The 22,074-nt window shown below is 38.6% G+C and overlaps 1 protein-coding gene across 3 annotated transcripts in view; it reads left to right on the top strand.

Moving 5' to 3' along the window:
- LOC142147073 (mpv17-like protein 2) overlaps positions 1-14,302 on the top strand; it is a 39,205-nt gene extending 24,903 nt beyond the window's left edge. For all 3 annotated transcript variants that reach the window (XM_075204688.1, XM_075204690.1, XM_075204689.1), the window contains exons 2-6: positions 2,874-3,127; positions 4,163-4,324; positions 13,694-13,770; positions 13,847-13,975; positions 14,078-14,302. In XM_075204688.1, coding sequence (XP_075060789.1) covers positions 2,874-3,127; positions 4,163-4,324; positions 13,694-13,770; positions 13,847-13,975; positions 14,078-14,092 — 637 coding nt within the window. In that variant the 3' untranslated portion in view covers positions 14,093-14,302. The remainder of the gene's footprint in view (positions 1-2,873; positions 3,128-4,162; positions 4,325-13,693; positions 13,771-13,846; positions 13,976-14,077) is intronic.
- The last annotated feature ends 7,772 nt before the right edge of the window (positions 14,303-22,074 follow it).

Raw genomic sequence — 22,074 nt, 5'->3', positions numbered from 1 at the left:
GAGTCCATCGGTGTTCACTTCATGGAGTGTCCAGATATCCACACTGTGTAGCAGTATCCCTTGTACTACAGGATTACAGATAAGCTTTTATAATATATATATATATTGTGAGTTTGATTTTATTATGATACATGCCGATTAAATCGTTTAAAAGTACTACACTATATGGCTCTTTTCTTTTTAAAATATCGGCTGAGTGGAGTTTGCAAGCAGTGAATTTGCTGTGGTTGATGATCCAGATATAATATATCTTCACAAGCAGTTTACACATCGGTTCCTGACTCACTTGGCTGTTTGGAGACTACGTTCAGATTATTCTGACACAGATAAGCTGTTTATTTATATCTACTTGGTACGCTGCCACCTATTATTTACTGTACATCACGGGTGCCTTTGCAACTACATCTTTTGTTTTTCTCTGTCTGCATTTCGGTATATAGTTGGAGTATCTGGAAGCTGTTGAATAATGACTGTACCAGCTTGCTAAGATTCATACTCTGCATATCAGCAATTATTGACTGTCTGGGTGATTGTTACCAGCTAACACTACCTATATTGGCGCCATTTCATCCTCCTATCTGTGTATATATTGATTTATTCATTATCGGAGTACCATCCGTAATCTGGGAGGGAGGCTGCCTTATCTTATGAAGAAAGTGTTTTCCTATATTGGATATTTATTAATTTCTACTCACATATTCTGTGTTTGAGCGCCACGTTTTAATCTATCTGCTGCTTTATATATATATATATATATATATATATATATATATATATATGTTAACTATGTTCTCTATGTTTTTTTGGGATGATCAGCTATCGTTAGTGTTAGTGTATTTTATGTGCGGCCCAAACCCAACTCTTCATCTTCCAATGTGGCCCAGGGAAGCTAAAAGGTTGGACACCCCTGCTTTAAAGGGTATCAGACTTTTACTAATGGCGTAATATCTACAGAAAGATTCCCTTTATGCCCCAAAAAACAGGATTAAGTCTAGTGAGAAGGGTGATCCTAGAAGGCAATCATAGAAGTGTGTTTTGACTGTAATATAACCTTTTTTTTTGCAAAAAATACAGAGTAAATATAAATTAATCCAAATGATGTGTGATTGTGTCAGTCCCAGAGAAGGACACTGATGTAAAATTGATGAAGCAGATAAAATTCTAATTTAGCCCATCTTAAGTAAGGGCACTTAGAACCCAATATGGCTTGCATAGTAATAATTTGCTATTTTTGGTGGTTAGGTCTCCCCCTTAAGGGAAGTTTAATTGTCCATTTAGCTGAGTGTTTAAGGCAAACATGAAGGGTAACAACTAGCACCCCTGCCAAGTCATATTTGAAATTGTGAAACTTGGGTTTTCCAAAGAGTGATTTCACAGAAGATTATGGTGAAGAATATCACATAAGAAAATAATAGTAAAGTAAAGTCCCTCTAAGTCAAAGCACAATCGAGTACAAAATACCTCAGTCATCTCCTCTCCCTCACTAGTCACGTGGATTAAGATAATAGGTCATGTTGCAAGGATAAGACATAATTGTAACCTGGTAAGTTGAGCTTTATGGACCAGTTTTGTGGACACTGTTGATTATGCCAATTTAAGTTTCTTGGCGTATTTTTTATTTCTTGTGGACACCATGGAGATCAGTTTCCTATTTTGTAGACCTTATGGGTCTCTTAAATTGAATTATTAATTGGGGGAAAAAACACAATTGAAGGGTGAAGTTCAGAATGGATAGTGGAGCTATTTCTTGTGGACACCATGGAGATCAGTTTCCTATTTTGTAGACCTTATGGGTCTCTTAAATTGAATTATTAATTGGGGGAAAAAACACAATTGAAGGGTGAAGTTCAGAATGGATAGTGGAGCTTGGAAGTATTGATTCATTTAGCCTCTAATATGCTCATGTCACAGTTGGACTTGGCCATATTGAGTGGAATACTGGGGCATGATCAGACTGAGTAAGATTTAGAATTTTACTGGTTCCAATGAGGGAACAGCCAATGCTACTGTATAATCACTTATATTATTTTCTATCCAGGCATCAAATTGTTGATATTTATTAAGTACAAATGCGTTTTCTGTCTTTATATTGTCAGGTAAAGTTGTTTTATTTTATTTGCCTTTGGATACAACACAAAACCTCTCTATGAATACAAATGTATCCAATGCAAATAGCACAGTGGATCTATAGTGTATGTGAGGGCAATGAAAATAGAGAACTATGGTTGATTATATAAATACAAGGCTAAAAAGCATAGAGGAAATCTAAAAAGAAAAGTGATGCATTTAGTAAATCTTGCAGGAGGGACATGTGCAATGACAATAAAGTTATCTAAAGGAAGAAAATTCCATTAGGAGACATCATCCTGGCTGCAAAGGCTACTATTGCAATACTGGTTACTGTCAGTATAAAATACAAATATTGCACATGTATTAATTACATTGAGTTTTAAAATAATAAACTACAGAACACTACAACAAAAGCTGTTAAATTGGCTAACTTTGACACATACTATAGGTGGTATTTGTTCATGCATATGAAAAGCAGTTATATGAAATGATGATTCCTGATTTGGGAAATCACAGATTTCTTCCATTGAAAAGTTTTTTCAATTAATCAAGCTAGTTTTATATTAAGGTTGCATAGGAGAAAATACAAAATTGTGTCGTGGTCAAAAGAGCAAACTCATGCCTTTCACACAACACACTTTTATTTTTATTAGTATGGAAGTGTCATTATCAGCAACTATAATTTTAGCATTAAGAATACATTCTACGTACCAGTATATTTACACTCTCATTAGTGTTGTATAAGGATGAAAACCATGTAACTTCAAAAGTATCATTGATCGTGTTCTTCTTTCTTCCTCCAGGGGCATAACCATACTGCTTTCTGCTCAATGTCTGACTGCTCCCAGTGGTTGCATTCTTGTGAAAACAATGATTCGCCAGGGTAGTGTTATACTGAACCATGTTGTTGGATGCTGGTGGAAGATGTTCAAGAGCCAAAATTTGCTGGTAACAAACACAGTGATTTCCGGAATACTTCTGGGTATTGCAGACACTATTCAACAGACACGAGAGATCAGGAAAGATCCAGTAAGAAAGCGAGACTGGCTGCGAACAGGTAAATGTTTTTACATCCTTGGCGTTGTACTGGTTCATTAAGTAACCGCTTTCAGTCTATCTTTTGGGTCACCGGACATCTTCTGCATGCCTGCCACCAATCCGCTCGATCCAGCACTCACTGTCTGAAATAAGGCTGTGTCGGCATGAGTGAGAAGAGTGTGGCAGAGATGTTTGGACTCCTCTTACTCTTGCCAATGCAGTCTTTTTTTTAGGCAGGTCCACTGACAACACACTGTAAGTAGGAGCATGAAGATGGTAGAAGAGGTGCACTAGCAGGCACACAGAAGATGTCTTAAACATCAAACTCCAGGTAAGTAAAATTTTTCGGACCCCATTAACCTTGAGTTATACCAGGTGGAATTATCTTTTAAAAGGATTATAATAGACCTACATGCTAAACCAACATTTTGTGTTATTAGACAAGATATTATTATGACTTTCAAGAGGCAGAGGATGCACATTTTGGATGGCATCTCCAGGTTAGTAGGTGGCTGCAGAGTCTCTAGCCTATTGCTAGATGTACTCATGAGTCACTCTATACTTTCAGTGGAATGACTTTTGCACCTTTGAGGTGCATTTGATGATTTATCCGCACAAATCCAAGTATAAAAATAGTTCTCAATAGTGGAATGAGGATGTGTACCAATACATGTATTCACTGAGTAAATAGATATATTTGTGAAAAATTAAATGTGCTCTGAATCCACATATCCTGAAGTTAGTAAACTACATTTTAATGTCTTTATAAGAGCAGCATTGGTTAAATACAAACTATATGCAGTTTCCCCAGCATTATCTGACATAGCTTTGACCTCCAGAGCTTTATCATCACCTACTGAAGTCTTAACTCTGTTGAGAGGCTGAATATTTGACACAGAATAGCTGTAGAGGACCAGGTAGCTTTACATCAAAGTGAAGCCCGTCACTTAAGCTCGACTTTAAACAACTGATATCATTTTGTTCTTACTATGCATGTAAAGAAACTTGAAATATAATAGTTTAACACATATCTTTTTTTTATATTAATATCCAGGCAGGATGCTTGTCATTGGTAGTTGCTTAGGCCCATTGGAACACTACTGGTATATTTGGCTAGATCGATTTTTACCTGGCACGACGTTAAAAGTGATAGTGAAGAAAGTTCTACTGGAACAAATTCTGGTGTCTCCAATTCTGGGAACAATATTTTTTATGGGTAAGAATGCACTACTTTTCCAGACTTCTAAAACAGAAAGCAGTAAAACTGATTGCAGCCTTTTATTCCTCAATTTCTTGCTTAATACCATTTTCTGTTCATGTAGTCCAAATGCTGAGAGATGCATCCTTAAAGTGTAAGGTCCTACACTGAATATAAATATAAACATGCATTGCTATGATTTTATTTGGGTTAAGTCTTCCCTATACACAGCTTGTAAAGGTAAGTAACATCCAAAACAATAGCATTTGGGCATCTAGGGAATCACCTGACATAAGTTGGTTAATTGAGTAGGCAGGGGAGCTACAATAAGGTTTAGGCACAAAACCCATTTTTATCAAAAACAACTACAAAGTATTGTGCCCTACCACATATATTCAATGAGTATAAAGGACTAAAAACAGGGCTGTGACCATATTGTACAAACAAAGAGACATAGAATCCTCTGCACTCACCAATTCTATTGAAGCTGTAATGTTAGGGAATGTTAGTTCCACATAATGCAATACATGATAAACTGACCAACTCATGAAAGTCTTCCCCTTCTGGCCAGTTTTACGCTGAATAATAGTGTCTGTTGTGAGAACAGGGGACTTTTTTGTGTATATGTGTATATATATATATATATATATATATATATATATATATATATATATATATAAATATATATATATATATATACACACATAGATAGATAGACACATATGTGTGTTTATGTATACTCTTCTGTATATCACAGTGCTTGTCTGAGAGGTGCAGCACCGTCATCACTGCCTCCCAACTGACAGTCTCCAGCCAACGCCATCTGTGTGATCTGCTAAAGACACTCTATCTAATGCAGGGAATTGTTAGATAGGATATCTTACTTTATATTCACATCACTTGCGTAAAATGTTGATATATTCTGTTCTATGTTGATTAGTATAGATATCTTGACTATGCACATGGGCATTAATTAATTCTGCTTCTCCTCTATTCCATTTTTGACAACTGAACTGAGGATACATGGAAACTCACAAGAATATCATTGGCCTCTATGGAGGGGCGCTGGTGTAGGGCACATTGGTGTCTTACCAGGAAGAATGACAGAGTAGGGACAGTGGAATGTAGAACAATGTTTTTTCCCATACCTGTTCTGTCATTTATCTTAGAAAGACGGCCATGTAGGCTGCATCAGTGTCTCTCCATAGAGATCAATTTATACGTGAGCTTCTATCTTTCTACTGTTTAGCTGTCAGAAAGACAATATAGAAGAAAGAGAATTAATAACATCAGAGATAAATAACTTTTAGAAAACCACTTGGAATATAGCAGATGTTCTAGTCAAGGTCCATCCACATCTAGCCAAAACACATTTCCAACTGTATGGTACTCTAGTCTAATACCATTTTTCTACTAGTTCTTAATGATCAAAACAAGAGAAAGCAGTTATGTCCTGGTGCACTTTGGAAAGTGGATATAATCAAAACTTAATAACTTTTATTTGGCCAATTAAAATAATAGGTGCTATCTGCAAAATATTTAAAATGGTGATAGAAGTGTGCTATTGAAGTTAGAAATGTGACAAGATAAAAATATTTAGTATAACGACTCACAGTACACTTAATCGTCAGTATGTTTCAATAATTCAATGGAGATAGGTGCTTAAGTTGGGTACACACTACAGAAAATTACTGCAGATGCGAGTTTTATAACAAACCACAACTGAAGGTACTGATGAACATGCAGGTTTCTATGTACATAACTACACAATTTACCTTCAGATCTGTGCTCTTCATCTGTCATAACCATCTTCTGAAAAGATTGTGACTCTGCACACTGTATGGAGATCTGCCTACACTACTGGTCGTGAGTGCGTACACACTTCCACATATGCCCAACATCATTCTATGGTTGATACTGATTTTTAGGAAGTTTATAAAATCAAATGAAACGATACAATGTGCTTTGGTATGATAAAACATGATCGTGGGAACGTACACACTAATGCTATATCGGACCTAACAGTCATTTATCGTGTGATTGGCACGATCATTGGGTGAAAAATCTAGTGTGTACCCAACTTTAGTACTTTATGTAAGGTTTAAGCCCCAGTATAAACCGTAAACTCAGATTTAATTTACTCATATATTTAGGATTCAGTATGCAACAGGTTAATATTGTATATATGATTGGTGTGTTGATTGCCTGTATCTTTTGGGTCACAAAATGCTGTAAGAGAGTATTGTTAACTAATGCTGCCAATAAAATGGTTTATGGTGAGAATAGCAGTCAGTAAGGCTCATTTACAAAAGTGGAATAGAGCAGTGCAAATGCTATGAGGATAACAGGCTTTGTCCTAGATTACAGTTGGAAGCATTATGCACCTTCCAGTTTTAGATGCAGACTACATTTAAAATAAAAGTTGTTTTTTTTTAGAAAAAAAAATCTGCCAATAACATTCACACACTTGTAGTTTACAGTTTATTAGAATATGTAGGACCTTACTAAGAATAATAACCTACTTTCCCTGGTGTGAAGCTTTTTTTTTGTAGGACTAAACCTTTATAAAGTATGTAAGTTGTAGTTGTTAAATTATGGAAAATGGTAAAGTTATGGTTGGTCACTACTGACCTGGGAATAAGCTTGGTTGTAGTTTTATCAGACAGTATCGAAGGTAACTGAAATACAGTGTGTATAGCATGTATATAATTTGTAAAACCCCTGCCCTTTATGATCATATATCTTTACCACTCCTTCGCTGCTTAACCCTCCAGTTAGCACAAGAACAGGATCAATTAAGATAGGCAGTGCATATGTAACACAAACTCATTGCATCTGCTTATTATTTTTAGTTTCTTTTTTTAGTTTGTGACCAAAATTAAGTTCTTGCAAGCGAAGATGATGGCATCAGTAAACACGTACAGAAATAATGGTTGTTTGTGGGTAGTCTGGAGGCAAAGCTATTTTTAAAATTGCTTTGCAGCTGGTATTGCACAAACCCAGAAAACCAATGTGACATATATGCCAAGTACTTATATAACTGTACCAAAAAGGGACAATTGGACAAACTTCATGTCTGCAGGGATTGTATCAAACACAAACACAATAATTTTCTGATGGCTCCAGAGTAGAATACATGTGTCCCTGCTTTTTCATGGACAGTCCCCTTTTTTCACTAGAAAACTTTAAACTACAATGATTATTTCCCCAGAATGCAGACTCCCAGTGCAACCAAATCCAAGCGTGAATGGATTCCTTTAAATTGTTTACTTGACATACAAAAGAAAATGAGTACACTTTGGATCCCATGGATGTCTTTGGAATTTTCATGTAAAAAACAAAACAAAAAAGAAAACCAAAACAAAAACATCAGGGCTCACTAGATCCGTCACACCTGTGAGAGTTAACGACAGTGAGGGGCCAGCTTAACACGGTCTTATCTAAAAGAACAGCCCGCACCCTTAAATGGACTCAACAACTGTTCTACAAAAAAAGCAATAAGGCAGACTCCCTCCTGGCCCGGAGGCTGCAGTAGAGGTGCACATGCAATGCAATTTCTTCAATTAAAAATTCTCAGGTTCAAGTAACATATAAACCAAGTTTGATCCAAAACTATTACTCCTGTACCGCCACCCCCGACCTGGAAGGGAGGATAGACGCTTATTTGCGTTCCTGCCACCTCCCATAGCTTTCTGATTCTGCTGTCGAATTCCCTAGCTCAGATATAACGGAGAAGGAAACCACCACAGCCCTACGCTCCATGAAGGTTGCCTCTGCTCCGGGCCCAGACGACTGCTGAGCTAAATACTACAAAATATTTGCTTGTGTCCTCAGCCCTAAGCTTACTCTCTGGTTCAACTCAATTTTTGATGTAACCCCTTTGATCCAGCCACACCCCGAGCCCGGATTATGGTCATACTAAAAGAGGGCAAAGAACCCTCCCATTGTAGTAGTTACCACCTCACTTCACTGTTAAACGTAGATTTGAAGATATACGCTAAAGTCCTCGCAAATCGAGTCAACACAGTACTCCTAAAACTAGTACACCACGACCAGGTCGGATTTGTCTCAGGACGCGGATGACAATAGGGGGACTATAAATCTTATCGACCACATAAACGAGCGCGAGCACCCTTCCCTCCTTTTGTCCTTGGATGCTGAAAAGGCATTTGACCATGTTATTCGGCTCTTCATGATAGAGACTCTTGCAACTTATGGCTTCCAGGATCTCACTGGGGTCTAGGCCCTATTGTCACACGCCGCTCTCCCGCAGCTGCCACCTGGTAACCTGAGCATCTACTCATTTCTGATTCCCTGCTCTCTCCCCTGGCTGTTAGGTCGGCAAACGTCTCTGCGAATGTGCGAGTGATCGTCTCACCTGTGCTCACCTGCTCCGCTCATCCATTGGTTGCCTCTCATTTATAAGGCCCCTCCCAGCACTTGCTAGTGCTGGTTCTTCTCGTCGGACTCCTGGCCTGAAAGCACCTTATGCACCCCCTACTCGGTCCTCAGGTCTCCTAGCGTGCTGCCGTGAATCATTGATTACCTGCTCCACTCGTTAGTGGTAACTACTGCAGATCACCGCTCTCGTCTCTGCAAGTGTGCTGCTGCAAATCACCTATTATCTGCTCCACTCATTAGTGGTGACCTCTGCAGAGCCCCGCTCTCATCTCTCCAAGTGTGCTGCTGCAAATCACTTATTACCTGCGCCACTCGTCAGTGGTAACTATTGCAGATCATCGCTCCAGTGTGCTGCCGCAGATTATCATTATTTGCTCCACTTACTTAGTGGTAACTACCGCAGACCATCTCATCTATCTCTCTATGGACTATCACAGAGCATCGATTGGCAATCCCACTCATTAGTGGCTAAACAGTGCATACCTTCTTCTCTGTTCTCGGTTCTCTATCACTGCTTACTGGGAATTCCCCTAGAGGGCCACGACCTGCAGGGTGGAAGCGGCAAAGCCCAAATTCCCTTGCAGGAATCCCTGGTGAATACCTTCTGCTTTGTTAGATTCCGTGCCTCTAGGTGGAGTACCGCCAATCTCAGTTAAGACCAGAAGGATCTCACTCATCCTAGTGAATCCTGACACCTATACTACAACCCCACCGCTTCGGTCCAGGTGAACGGCTGCTCCTTCTCTACATTTTGGATTGGAAAGGTCCAATCCAAAACGGGACCCGACATGGTTGCCCACTGTCCCCGCTCTTCTTTGCGTCTAAACCCTGATATCACTGGTATACAACTGCCTACTAACACCCATAAGATTGCTCTCTATGCAGATGATATTCTCCTCACAATCACTAACCCCCTAACATCTCTCCCTAATCTATTTCAGGAACATCGACACCTTTTCCATTCTCTCAAATTTCAAAATTAACAGGACTAAAACTGACATTCTAGATTTCTATATCCACCTCAAACTGAAACAGCTCCTGGAGCTAATTTCCCTTTTCATTGGAACACCGACCACATCAGATATCTGGGCATAGCACTCACCAGAAAGATGGAGAACCTCTATTAGGCTAACTATCCCCCACTCATAACTTGTATTAACAAAGATTTGATATCCTGGGTGGGTTGGATCACATCAGTGAAGATTAAATTTACTTCCCTGATTACTGTACCTCTTCCACATTCTCCTCATCAAGGTCCCCCCCTCAACTCTCAAAATACTGCAGAACTCTCTAATGCGCTTTCTCTGGTCAAACAAATGGCACAGGATCTCCGCCGGCATTCTCCAGTGCTCCCCCATGGCAGATGGCCTCGGCATCACCAATCCCTGCAATTACTACTATGCAGCCAATCTAGCCCAATGTGTGCAATGGCATTCTCCACCTGGAACAAGAATCTGGGTTGATACAGAATCAGACTTATTGGAGGGATCACCGATTAGCTCTACTCTCTGGCTTCCTACCACACAGCGCCCAACCCCTGCACTATCTCACCCAGTGGTGGCCCTCTCCCTCTTAATCTGGTCCCGATGTAACAGAATGGCCTCTTTCTCCCCTGCCCCCTCGATTTTGATACCCCTCTGGTCCAGCCCTGCTTTCACACCTGGCCTCTCCTGACCTATGTATAGCAAGTGGGCAGGTAAGGGCAAACTATTACTTCTAAATCATATTGCTAGGACTGCATTATTCCCACAGTTCTCTGAACTGGAAAAACGCTGTGGATTTTCCTTGGGACATTTCCATCAATATCTGCAGATCAGGCACTTCCATCAAACGGTCAAAACCCAGCTGTCAGCTAGAGCGCCCACTGTGTTCGAGAACCTGTCTCTATGGACCTTCATTTAAAGATTTCATCTCTGTGCTATATAATGCTATGCTTTCTCCCACTATGGAGGTTAAGGATGGTTTCCAAACACACTGGGAAACATCTGGGAAAATCATTAGACTAAGAAAACTGGTCAGATATTTACGAATAGATAGCACGATGTTTCATAACTGTACAAATTAAGGAAACCGCCAATAATTTACTCCATAGATGGCACTAGGTCCCCTCCATATATACCCACAGATGAGCGCAGCTTGTTTAAGAAACTGTGGCTACATTGGAACCTTTATGCATATATGGTGGGACTGTCCCAAGCTATGTCTGTTCTGGGCAGCTGTCCTTTCCCTAGCCTTGACAATTTTTGATATCCCTCTACCATCTGAACCTAAACACGTGCTATTGCCTTTGCCTGTCCCAAACCTCCCCTTTCATACTCAAACTTTTCATTGCTAGTGCAGCAACCTGTCAAATAGCTGCTTCCTGGAAGAATCCTACTCCACCAATACTTCGAATGGTCTGCGGTCGGGTATGGCATACCTACCAGATGGAACATATTACCAGCATTCTGAGGGGCTCCTCCGTATCCTTCTACAAAATTTCATCCCCATGGGCTTCCTATCATAATCAACCTCTACTTAGATTTTAATTGGTACCAAATCCATGGTTGGATTCCCCACTAGACCATTTCAGCATTTTCATTGCGTGAAATTCAACTCCCCCCGCTCTCTTCCCAATTTCCCCATACCCCCTCTACAACCCTGAACTGTAGCTCTTTCACCTCTACATCTTCATCTTATAACCTCTTCCCCTACCTGAAATGATTAAACTATAACATCACTACAGTACAAGACCAGCATATAGGTGACTCTATAGTGCAAAAGTATTGTTGAGGAGTGTTATGTACCCTAAATTTGATTATATAATGTTATTGCTGAACCTCCCTTGAATCTTTGTAATGTTTCTTGTACTTGATGTTATTAATAAAATGTATTTTTAAAAAAAGTTCTAATCTAGAGGTGTCGGTAAAATCAGAGATTGCACGGACAAGATTTGTTTTTTCAGTACAAAAAGATGAATACATGTTACTATTCCACACAGAACCTTACTTTAAACATATTTATGCAGTTGTAGGCAGGCAGGGTAGTGTGTACAGGCACAATCACATTTCAGCACATACAGGCATGCAAATTTCCTCTTGCACTCAAATTGTAAGTTACCAAACAATAAGAAACCATTGCAAGAAGTTTCAGCCTGTCACTACCATACTGGCATCCTTCTTGCAAGGCTTTTGGTGATTGAAATCTCTTACAGTATATTTACAACTTCTAATTTATCAAATGTTTCACACTTCCATAAAGTCATTACAGCTGTCAGTCTGCATCTGGATGATTGATGTCATTAGTGATGAGTCACATTTATCAGACATAGTTACAATGAACTATGAAGTTAAACATGCATTGTTTCTTTTTAGTCTTTAAATTACCTTTCTTTACATGTGTGCATTTTTTAATGTTAAAAATATCAAGATTAGATATTAAATTCAATTACCGTATATACTCGTGTATAAGCCGAGTTTTTCAGCACATTTTTTGTGCTGAAAAAAGCCCCCCTCGGCTTATACTCGAGTCCCACTTACCTGGTCTCCGTTTGCCAGTCTCCCCCACTCATCTGCAGCCTCTGTGGATCACTGTCAGCCACCATTTTATTGTAGCCCGTTTTTGTGTGTTCATTGCACATGGAACAATAAAGTTAAATGAAAAGGAGCCTGTCAGTCAAAGCTAAAGACCGGGACATCTAGTTCCGCTGGTCAGAGACACATGTGAGTACCCTGACTTGTCCACTGCAATTATTTGCAGCAGTTTTATAAAGTCCAATATTTTCATTTTTTGTCACCTATTAATAAGTGTCTGAAGATTCTTTTGCATAACTGTGAAATCATTGAAAAGTCTAAAAACATCCCAAACTTCAAGTATAATAAGGGTTAAATCACACAAAGCAAATTGTATTGTTCTGTTAAAATGTTTCTTCCAGCAAACAAAATCAAACTTATCTTTATGTGAGCTATTATATCAAATTCTATTTAGTGTATGTGCAGCATCTTTTGCATTACTAAAGCCTAAATTACTGTACTGTGCTGAACACTTAGGAGTAACTGCTCATCACCTTCTAAAGGCGAATAAACTTAACTGGCACATGTATTTAGTATCCACAGACTGTCTCATTGATTTATATATCAATGATCTGAGTTGTCTTTAGTGAATGTTATTTATATCTGTGTTCACCTATTAGGCTTGATACCAAGTGCAGAGGATTTAGTTTAACCATTTGTGTACAATTTATTAGAATATGGGTATATATTATGTACTTATAAAATTTTATTGATGTTTAATAACAATAAATTTTGATATATTCATTTACAACCTCACGTTTGTATTATTGGGAGCCCAGTGTTAACGATATCCAGCACTGTTTTTATTTTTGAAACTTGCCAGTAGCTGCTGCATTTCCCACCCTAGGCTTATACTCGAGTCAATAAGTTTTCCCAGTTTTTTGTGGTAAAATTAAGTGCCTCGGCTTATATTCGGGTCGACTTATACTCGAGTATACACGGTAAGTACTGTGTGTTGGTAAATCTTTAAGTTGTTAATGTTGATTTTCACACATTTTTCAAGGATTCTGAAATAAAATAACAATTTAATAATGTAGAGTGAGCAGATTGCAAATTAATGCTAAACCTGTTAAGAGTGATGTGCCATTGTTTTGTTTTTACAAACATGGCCCCATTAGCGGAGAAGAGTGCTTGTAAAACAGTGCAATATGCAAGTTGAATTGCAAACCAACTTGAGCTATGATCTCTACTTGACCTTTTTACTGAAATGTAACCCCCTATCCCCTGCAGGCATTAACTGTATATAGGATGGTGGCCCGAGAGAAAGAGTTAATATATCCAGCCACATTTTTTATTTATTTAATGCATGCATAGTACAGAAAGCATTATGCAATGGATATATAAAGGGCCAATGCAAAACCTGGTGATTTCGTTATGTTGAAGATTTTACTGCTGAGTTAGTTTGCTATGAAAAATCTTGCACTTCTATTAATAGGTATTGGCTCACTGGAAGGTCAAACGCTGAGGGGTTCCTGGGATGATTTTCAAGGCAAATTTTGGGAGATGTATATGGTAAGGAACTCATGTTGCAGGATTGGAGATGATCATCAGCTGCTGTCCTTCATATTAACATTTGTGTTCTTTTCAGGTAGAATGGTGTGTGTGGCCACCAGCTCAGCTGATTAACTTCTACTTCTTACCTACTAAGTACCGAGTAATGTATGTTAATGTTGTAACTCTGGGTTGGGACATGTACCTCTCCTACCTCAAACATAGGGTAAGATACTTTTAATAATAATATTAGATTGAATTGCTCTAAACAGCACACAAAACTAAGCACTGTTGACTCTAATTCTCTCTAATTTTCTTGGGGACTTAGGCAACAGATGTGTGACTCTGGACAGCTACTGAATGATCCCGAGCCAATGAATTGAAGAATTTAGCATGGAACTATAGCTGACCAGAAAGGTGTTATGGAATTTGTTTCAAGAATTACGATAATGTTCCACAAAAAATGCTCATGTTTATTGCACTAGCATTAGTCATGCCAATTTGTGTGCTCTTAATGACACATGAAATAAAGTTATAACACTTTTATATTTCATTTATTGGTCTCCTTATTTCATTTCAATACTGTCTGTGGTTGAAAAAAGTATTTTAACCTATAAATGGGTTTTAATGTAGTATACAGTTCTACATTTCAATTATCTTGATTCTCCCTCAATACCAGTTCTGGTGTAGAAACAGTATAATTGGTACTTTTATTGCCTGACAAATTCAACAGGTTTGGTTCCAACTGTTCTACTAATCACAGGGAGCGAGGTATGTGTTAGAAAATGTAAATGAAGCTCAGCTTTAAAACTTGTGTTTTTTTACATTGAGGTACCGTTAAAGAATCAGGAGCATTATTGTATTCGGTAGTACATTGGAAGCTATGTTTAGCTCATATCAGTAATCCCCCCCCCCATTTTTTATGGGAGCCATACTTCCTTCCAGCCCAAAGTCATTTCGAGCATACATCTAAAGACATTCTGGGCCTAGTTAGCCATTAAAATAGGCATGTGTGTCAACTTAATGGTGTTAAAAAGGTAATTGCATTATGCTCAATCGATTTTTTTATTATTCATTTTAGCCTGGGATTTCTTTTAAAATGTCAAGGGTGTGAGGGGCACTCCATAATGTCGGAGGTAATATATTATTGACAAGCCAGTCTGTTTAGTAATCATGATCGTCTTTTATTAGAACTCTTGAATTGTCAGTTTGCATCAACTCTCCATAGAAACAACATACTTAACTGGAGAAATAAATCTCTACATGTTGTAATGATTTGACGCTTGTTGTGACTTTGACAATGGACCCCAGTGCCTGGTAGCCACAGAATAGATGTTCTCAAGTAACAAGGCTTGATTCAGCAGTATGTAGTGAGAGAAGTGGTCATCTCTCTGAATAACAATGGAGAGAGTAAACAGCACCTGCTCTTCTGATCGCACACTATAGAAAAACATAAATAAATAAATCAGGATGCTGCAATAACTTGCAATCTCTACAATAACCTATAGATATGCCCAAGGACCAATATATATAATTACAGAGTATGGGAATCAGAAAACGCTTTAAGAATCTGGGCCAAACATCTGGTACCCTGGGAGTCAGACATTATTGTTAAGATCAAAGTTGGAATTTGGTACACTGAGATTTATCAAGTACATGGTTTAGCAAAACAAGTTATTTCTCGATTTGTGCAAGTGTAAAAAGCAACATCCATGGTCAAGGAAAAGCCAAGGGTCTGGTACACTGAATCTGGAGAGCATAACAGTGCAAAGGAAAACACACAATATGGCAAACCAGTGACCGGGGTACTAGAGCGGCTAAAGTGCTCTTGGCGCCAATGATGATGTAATTGCTGATCTTATATAAAAAAAAAAAAAAAGTCTTCCTATGTTTTTTAGATATATTCTTTATTTTCCAGTTTTCAAGCAAAAGTTACAATGCAAAAAAATAACATCAGGCAAAATATATGAAACAAAAGATTATTGCTTACAATTTCCTATTTATTTGCCCTTTAACAATACACCATTGGAGTAACGTTTTAGAAAAAATATGTAAAAAGAGGAGTAAACAAAACAAAAAACAGAAAGGTGGTGGGTTGAGGACATGGGGGATAAACAAGGTAAAGGAAATAGGAGTGGAGGGAGGAAGGGGTTGCAAGAGCTTAGAGGTTAACTGGTATCCCACTATATAGTCTGGTGAAGTCGATGGTTACTTTTCATCAGAAATAGCAGAATCAAATCACAAATATTCTCCTAAGGTTAAAAAATAAAGTAAGATTTGTAGGTGGGTGTACCTTTTAAACTCTATACATTGAAACCAGAGGACAGAAAACTTGTTAAACCTCTGGAAGGATGGGAGGGGGCTTTCCAATGTAACGGAATAAGTGCCCTAGCAACATTATTTAAATGTATCGGAAGGTACTTTTTCTAATTAGAGAGGGTTTAATTGGAAAGAGAGAGAAGTCAGAACTGTGGGGGTACAATTCTGTAGCAAGTTAGGTGTCCTGTAACATCTAGACAACATTTTAAATTGTTTCCACAACTGATATACAAGTCATTTGTAATATTTTTGTATATTCACTGTACTCTAAAAGTCTGGATAAATCTCTTTTCCATATTCTGACAAATTGGGGAGTGGAGTGAGACAAGTCCTTCAGAAATAATTTGTAGAGCATAGCAATGGCGTGTCTCATGTCCTAAGTGGTCGTGCCTAATGACCTAAGAACGTGAGATCCCTCTTGAATTGAGATAGACAGCCAGAATTTGATAAGAAATGTCTAATTTGAAGATAAACCCAATATTCATGAAGTTTGAGGGTAAACTCCTCACAAATGTCAGAGAATGACCATATGCCTCCCTTACCAACCAGCTGACCCACAGGTCTCACTCCAGCCTTAGTCTAAGCTTCTAATGTGCGATGTTAAAGATCTGGATGGAAATCTAGAGTTTGTATGATGGGGATGTACAGTGTAGAAGATAGATTTATGCATATACAAAGCTGTCTCCAGCACTCTAGAATGGGCTCAATCATAAGGTGAGAGATTTTCAGCTGTTTAAAGAACAAAGGCAATATATGCATGGGCATTTGTGAATATGGAGTTTTCTATCTTTGTCAATTGCTTTGCACTTCTCATTTGAGTTCAGCCTAAAACTCTTCTATGCTTTATTGCTTTTTGGTAGTATGAGATCAGGGGTAGCTGTAGTCCTCCTCTAACAGCTGTATAGCAAATCATGCTTACACCTGGGTCTCTTACCTCCCCTAAAGTCGCAAACCATATTTTGTAAATCAAGCAGAAATTTTTGGTGGAACCTTAATCATGACCCACTGCATGACGTAGAGAATCCCAAGGAGAATATTAATTTTTTCAACATTAACTCTTCCCAACCAGCAGAATTTTTCAGTTTTCCATTAAAGTCTTACTGCACTTTTTCCAGGCATAAGATTAAAGCTGAAATATCAGAGGACAATACAATACCCAGGTATCGAATCTGCAACAGGGGGTCAGGAGAAATCGAAGGCGAATTGGAGACCTGAAGACAGTCGTTTTGGGCTATTCAAGCTGAGGGCAACTTATTTAGTATAAATTATTTTAAAATTGGAAAGATGCCCATATTTCATGAATTCATCTAACAGGATTGGTAGTGTTGTAGTGGGGCAGGTTGTGATGGCTAGAAGCACATCTGCAAACAATGCTAATTTAAGCTCCTATCTACCCAAACGCAGACTTTTATTATCAGCATTAAGACGATTGGATCTGGCAAGGGCCTCCATAAACAATACAGAAATAAAAGGAGACAAGGGACAGCCTTGTCTAGTGCCATTGGAGATATGGTTTGGGTCAAAAAAAGACCACCATTGATCCTGATTTCGGAAGACGGAGATCTGTATAGTGCAATATTTTCTTGTAGACAGGAAGACCCAAGCCCATGCACCAGTACCCCAGCCATAATTGTCAGTCCACCCGATCAAAGGCCTTTTCTGCATTATTAGATAAAAGCAAAGCATGGCCCTTGTGATCAAAAATCTATGACCTTTGTGGTAATGTCAGAGTCTTCGCAACCCAGGACAAAGCCCATCTGGTCGCTGTGAATGAGGTCTGGCAAGAGATTTAAGCCTATTGGCAATTAACTTTATTTAATAGCAATATTAAGCTTTTTGCAAATATGTGTGGCTGTAGCTAGGCAGTGGAAGGGATCCTTCCCTTTCTTTGGAATCATGGTGACATGGGGTTTTATGGACTGCTTAGAAAAAATGAGCAATTTGGGACATCAATGAAAGCTTGGAGCATAAGAGAGACTAATTTGTCTTTAAATGTTTTATAAGAAGAGATGGAGAATCCAGTAGGACCAGGGCTTTTACCAAGGGCAGATGTCTTAATGGCTTCTTCCAATTCTTGGTTAGTAAAGGGTTGTTCTAGAGATATTTGCACTTCTTATGAGACCTTAAGGAAGCCAGTTTTTAACAGTTATTTTATTTTTTTCTAGATTGTAGGCCTTCCTGAGTGAAGCCAGTTATAATGTTATGCAGCTTTGTGTAATACAAATGGAAGGCCATGGTAAACTCCCTGTCCAGGTGGTGGACTACACCCTGTTGCAGTTTTGAATAAATTGATATATGTTAAGGAACTTTGGGCTCTGGCTAACATTTTACCAGGTTTACTCCCCCATCAAAAATCTCTATTTCTACATTCATGAAAGGCCAATTTCATCCATCATTTAATAGCTTGTTCAAGGCTGCCCTTGTCTTCAATTCCTCATACACCGACTGGGACATGGTGCACATATGGCCTATTTCAAGATTTTTAAAAGCAGTGCCTCTTTCTGGCTTCTTTTAACCTCAAGGAATTTTCTCAAATACACCTCCCCCTTATTACACATTTATGACCCTCCCACATTAATTTAGGAGGTCTCACCATTATTATTGAGAGAATATTCCACAAGGGCCTCCTCCAATTGACTCTTACAGAAAATATCTTGCAAGAGTGTCTCATTACGATGCCAAGTCCAGGAGGATCACCTATAAAAATAGTAATGTAGATCAATAGACAGTCTGACCATGTGATTTGTCCTATGTTGGCATCAGGTAGTAGATGAAGGTGCATATGTCCCATAAAGAGCCAATTCTGCTATATGCAGAGTGCCCATACGAAAGGAATGTGTAATCCTTTACATCTAGGAGAGTGAGCCTCCATGTGTCAGTCAGTTGGTATTCATGGAATACTCATCTCACCTTTAAAGTCTCTATAGTCTGATCTACGGTTTGAGGAAAATGTATAGTCTGTGGTCAATGTATAGACTGATACACTAAATCTGGATATCATAAGAGCAATACTGGTGCAAAGGAAAACACACAGTAATCTGACAACCCATTGGCCAAGTTACCTGGTTAATATAGCTACTCAGGCACCAGGCGCCAATGAGGATTAATGATAGCTAATCCTATAAAAGTGTAGAGTAAAGAAATGTGTTATAAATTAGTTCACAAACCGTTATTCTAGTATGGAGATGTCTACATGTGCAGAAATTCTGTTCTTTGGTGCTTGTAATATGCAAATGAAATAAAGATGCCAGGCCTTTAATCTGTTGTAGCAGTGGACAGGATTAAATGCTAGATACCTATCTCCCACTCACTTACAAATATTTAGGCCCTTTCACATAGCTTTGACCTGGATGAAAAAAGTGGTGAATGGTTAAAGGTCACCAACAATTTAAAGCTTAAAAGAGCATCCACTGATAAATTGCTCCATGTAGGAGACTTGCAGGCATTCTATACTTTGCAGTCAACCATATAAGAACCCACAGAGTAGAAAGTTTTAAATAACTTATTTATGTTTTGGGTACTAGAATTTGGGCTCTCTTATAAAGCAAAAAGGTAACTTTTTTCAACACAGAAAGGAAAAAAAGGAAAACATACATTTGTATCAGGAGAAACTTAGCTTGCAATATATTTTTGAAAATGTGTTATAACAAGAATCCTATTTCTTCCCTTTTAGCAGAATTACAATGCAACACTCAATGGGACTTGATCATGAGATTTTTAAATTGTTATATTTTTATCTATGGAGATCTTTAGAGATGTCAGAGGTAGAATATTTGAAAAAAATGGCAGGTATTGCATAAATCATTTTTTCTTTGTATTAATGATCAATGGAAGGATGAGTACACCAATACTAGTTAAGACATTGAGGAATTGGATTGGAAAAACCTACAATTATTCATAGTGACATGTGGACTCATGGGTATAACGCTTGCAGACTGATGTTACTCAAATGAATGACTAAGTAACAGGCTTTTGTTAATACAACACAGGGTAAACAAGACATTACGACAAGACAGGGTAAACATTATAGACAAAATAATATATATCCCATGATGCAACAATTGTTAAGAGGATAGCTCAATATTCTATGCCATGTTTTAGCATTACATATGAATTGGTGCAGAGTAGGGTTATTTGAACTGGTCTCTTTCTTTTGCCACAGCCTTCTACACATCTGTTCCAAAGAACCTACCTTAAAGTAATGTATGTTTGTTTTTTCCATTACACTGGAAACCATCATTATCAATATTCATAAGTTGTCTTGGCTGCGTATTCCTCCCATCCACACTCAATAGAATGTCATCATCAATAGTTTATCTTGAGGCAAGATGAACACAGTAGATTACACACAAGGAGAAAATAATTTATTAAGATAATGGAGTTCAGGTGGATATTAAAGTGTCTTGGTCTGTTCATTAAGCTTTAAACTCAGACTATGAGAGTTTATTTTACTGATATTATAGTGAGACCTAACATATTAAATGATATGTATCTACAAACATTAGGCTAATGCAGTGGTTCCCAAACTTTTGCAGTTCGCGGCACCCTTAGAGTCTCCAAATTTTTTCAAGGCACCCCTCCAAAATAATTACTGAGCAGTCCTGTTTTAGAAGTAGTTGGGTCAAAAAATTGTAATAAGTATTTAGGTCACAACAGAAATACTTATTTAGTTGTATGCAAAAATACCCCTCTGCATCCAGACACTCTGCCCCCTCTGCATCCAGGCACACTGCCCTCTCTGCTCTCTGTCACGCTGTCCCCCTCCTCTGCCATCTGCCTTCCTCCTCTGCTCTGTCCCCCTCCTCTGCCCTCTGCCCCCCTCCTCTGCCCTCTGTCCCCCTCCTCTGCCATCTGCCCTCCTCCTCCTCAACTCTCTGTCCCCCTCCTCTGCTCTCTGTCCCCCTCCTCTGCCCCGCGCCAGGCGCCAGCTATAGAAAAAGAGAAAGCAAACCGAAACTTACCAATCAACGCGGCGCTAGGACCCTGCAGCCTCCTCTCTCGCGCAGCTGTCACTGACGTTGATATTCAGTGACAGCGGCGGGAGAGAGGAGGCTGCAGGGTCCTCGCGCCGCACGGATTGGTAAGTTTCTGTTTGCTTTCTTTTTTCCAGGGCTGGCCCACGGCACCCCAGTGATAGCGCTACGGCACCCCTGGGAGCCGCGGCGCACACTTTGGGAACCGCCGGGCTAATGTGACATTTTTACATAAATATAGGTGTGTTGATTTTTTTTTTTATTTCGTTGTATAATACTGAAGATCTTCTTTTATTCAAATGTGAATAGAGTAATACACGGTTATTGATAAACGTCTCCTTTTACTTGGCGTTAGGGGATTTAAAATACTCCCCTACAAAGGGCTATTAATCTATTTGCCTCTGCTGGAAACACAAAACCATTTGGAGAAACACATTAGTAGATAAAACCTATGTGCTTTTCCATTTACAAGAGCCGATTGAAAAGGAAACTTTTGGATATAGTATCTTTTTATTTAAATATTGGTTTGTTAAATCTGCGTAATTGCATTAAGAAATATGCAATTGCTGTTTTACATAAGCATATGTAATTTTAGATGTACTTTAATATTTTTTTGCCAATAAATTTATATTTCAGTTAAGCCAATAAATATATATCATTATTGAGGAATATTTGATGTGTAATATATATGGCAAACCAGTGCACACAGAGATCATTCTTTAGACGTTCATGAATCACATAAAAGGAGTATGCCAGCGTGCTATGCAATGTCTGTGATTTAGTTCTCTTCACAGTCTCTCTTGCACTAGCAGATACTTGTCCGCGCGTCCTCCCCTTTCTGACCCAATCTCCACGGATAAGTGAAATATCTAAGAGAGAGATGAATGGGGGCGCTTTCATATTGTATTAACAAGATTACTTTATTAGTAAAACATATATATTGCACGTACCAGATCGTCTCAAACATTAGGCATATAATTAAAACCGCAGAAATACTGCTGAAGCAGTCCTGAAACAGCCTCACAGTGGATAA

This window comes from Mixophyes fleayi, chromosome 1 (assembly GCF_038048845.1).
Source record: "Mixophyes fleayi isolate aMixFle1 chromosome 1, aMixFle1.hap1, whole genome shotgun sequence".
NCBI lineage: Eukaryota > Metazoa > Chordata > Amphibia > Anura > Limnodynastidae > Mixophyes > Mixophyes fleayi.
Note: the sequence above shows the minus strand (reverse complement) of the source record. Positions and strands in the feature narration are given on the sequence as shown.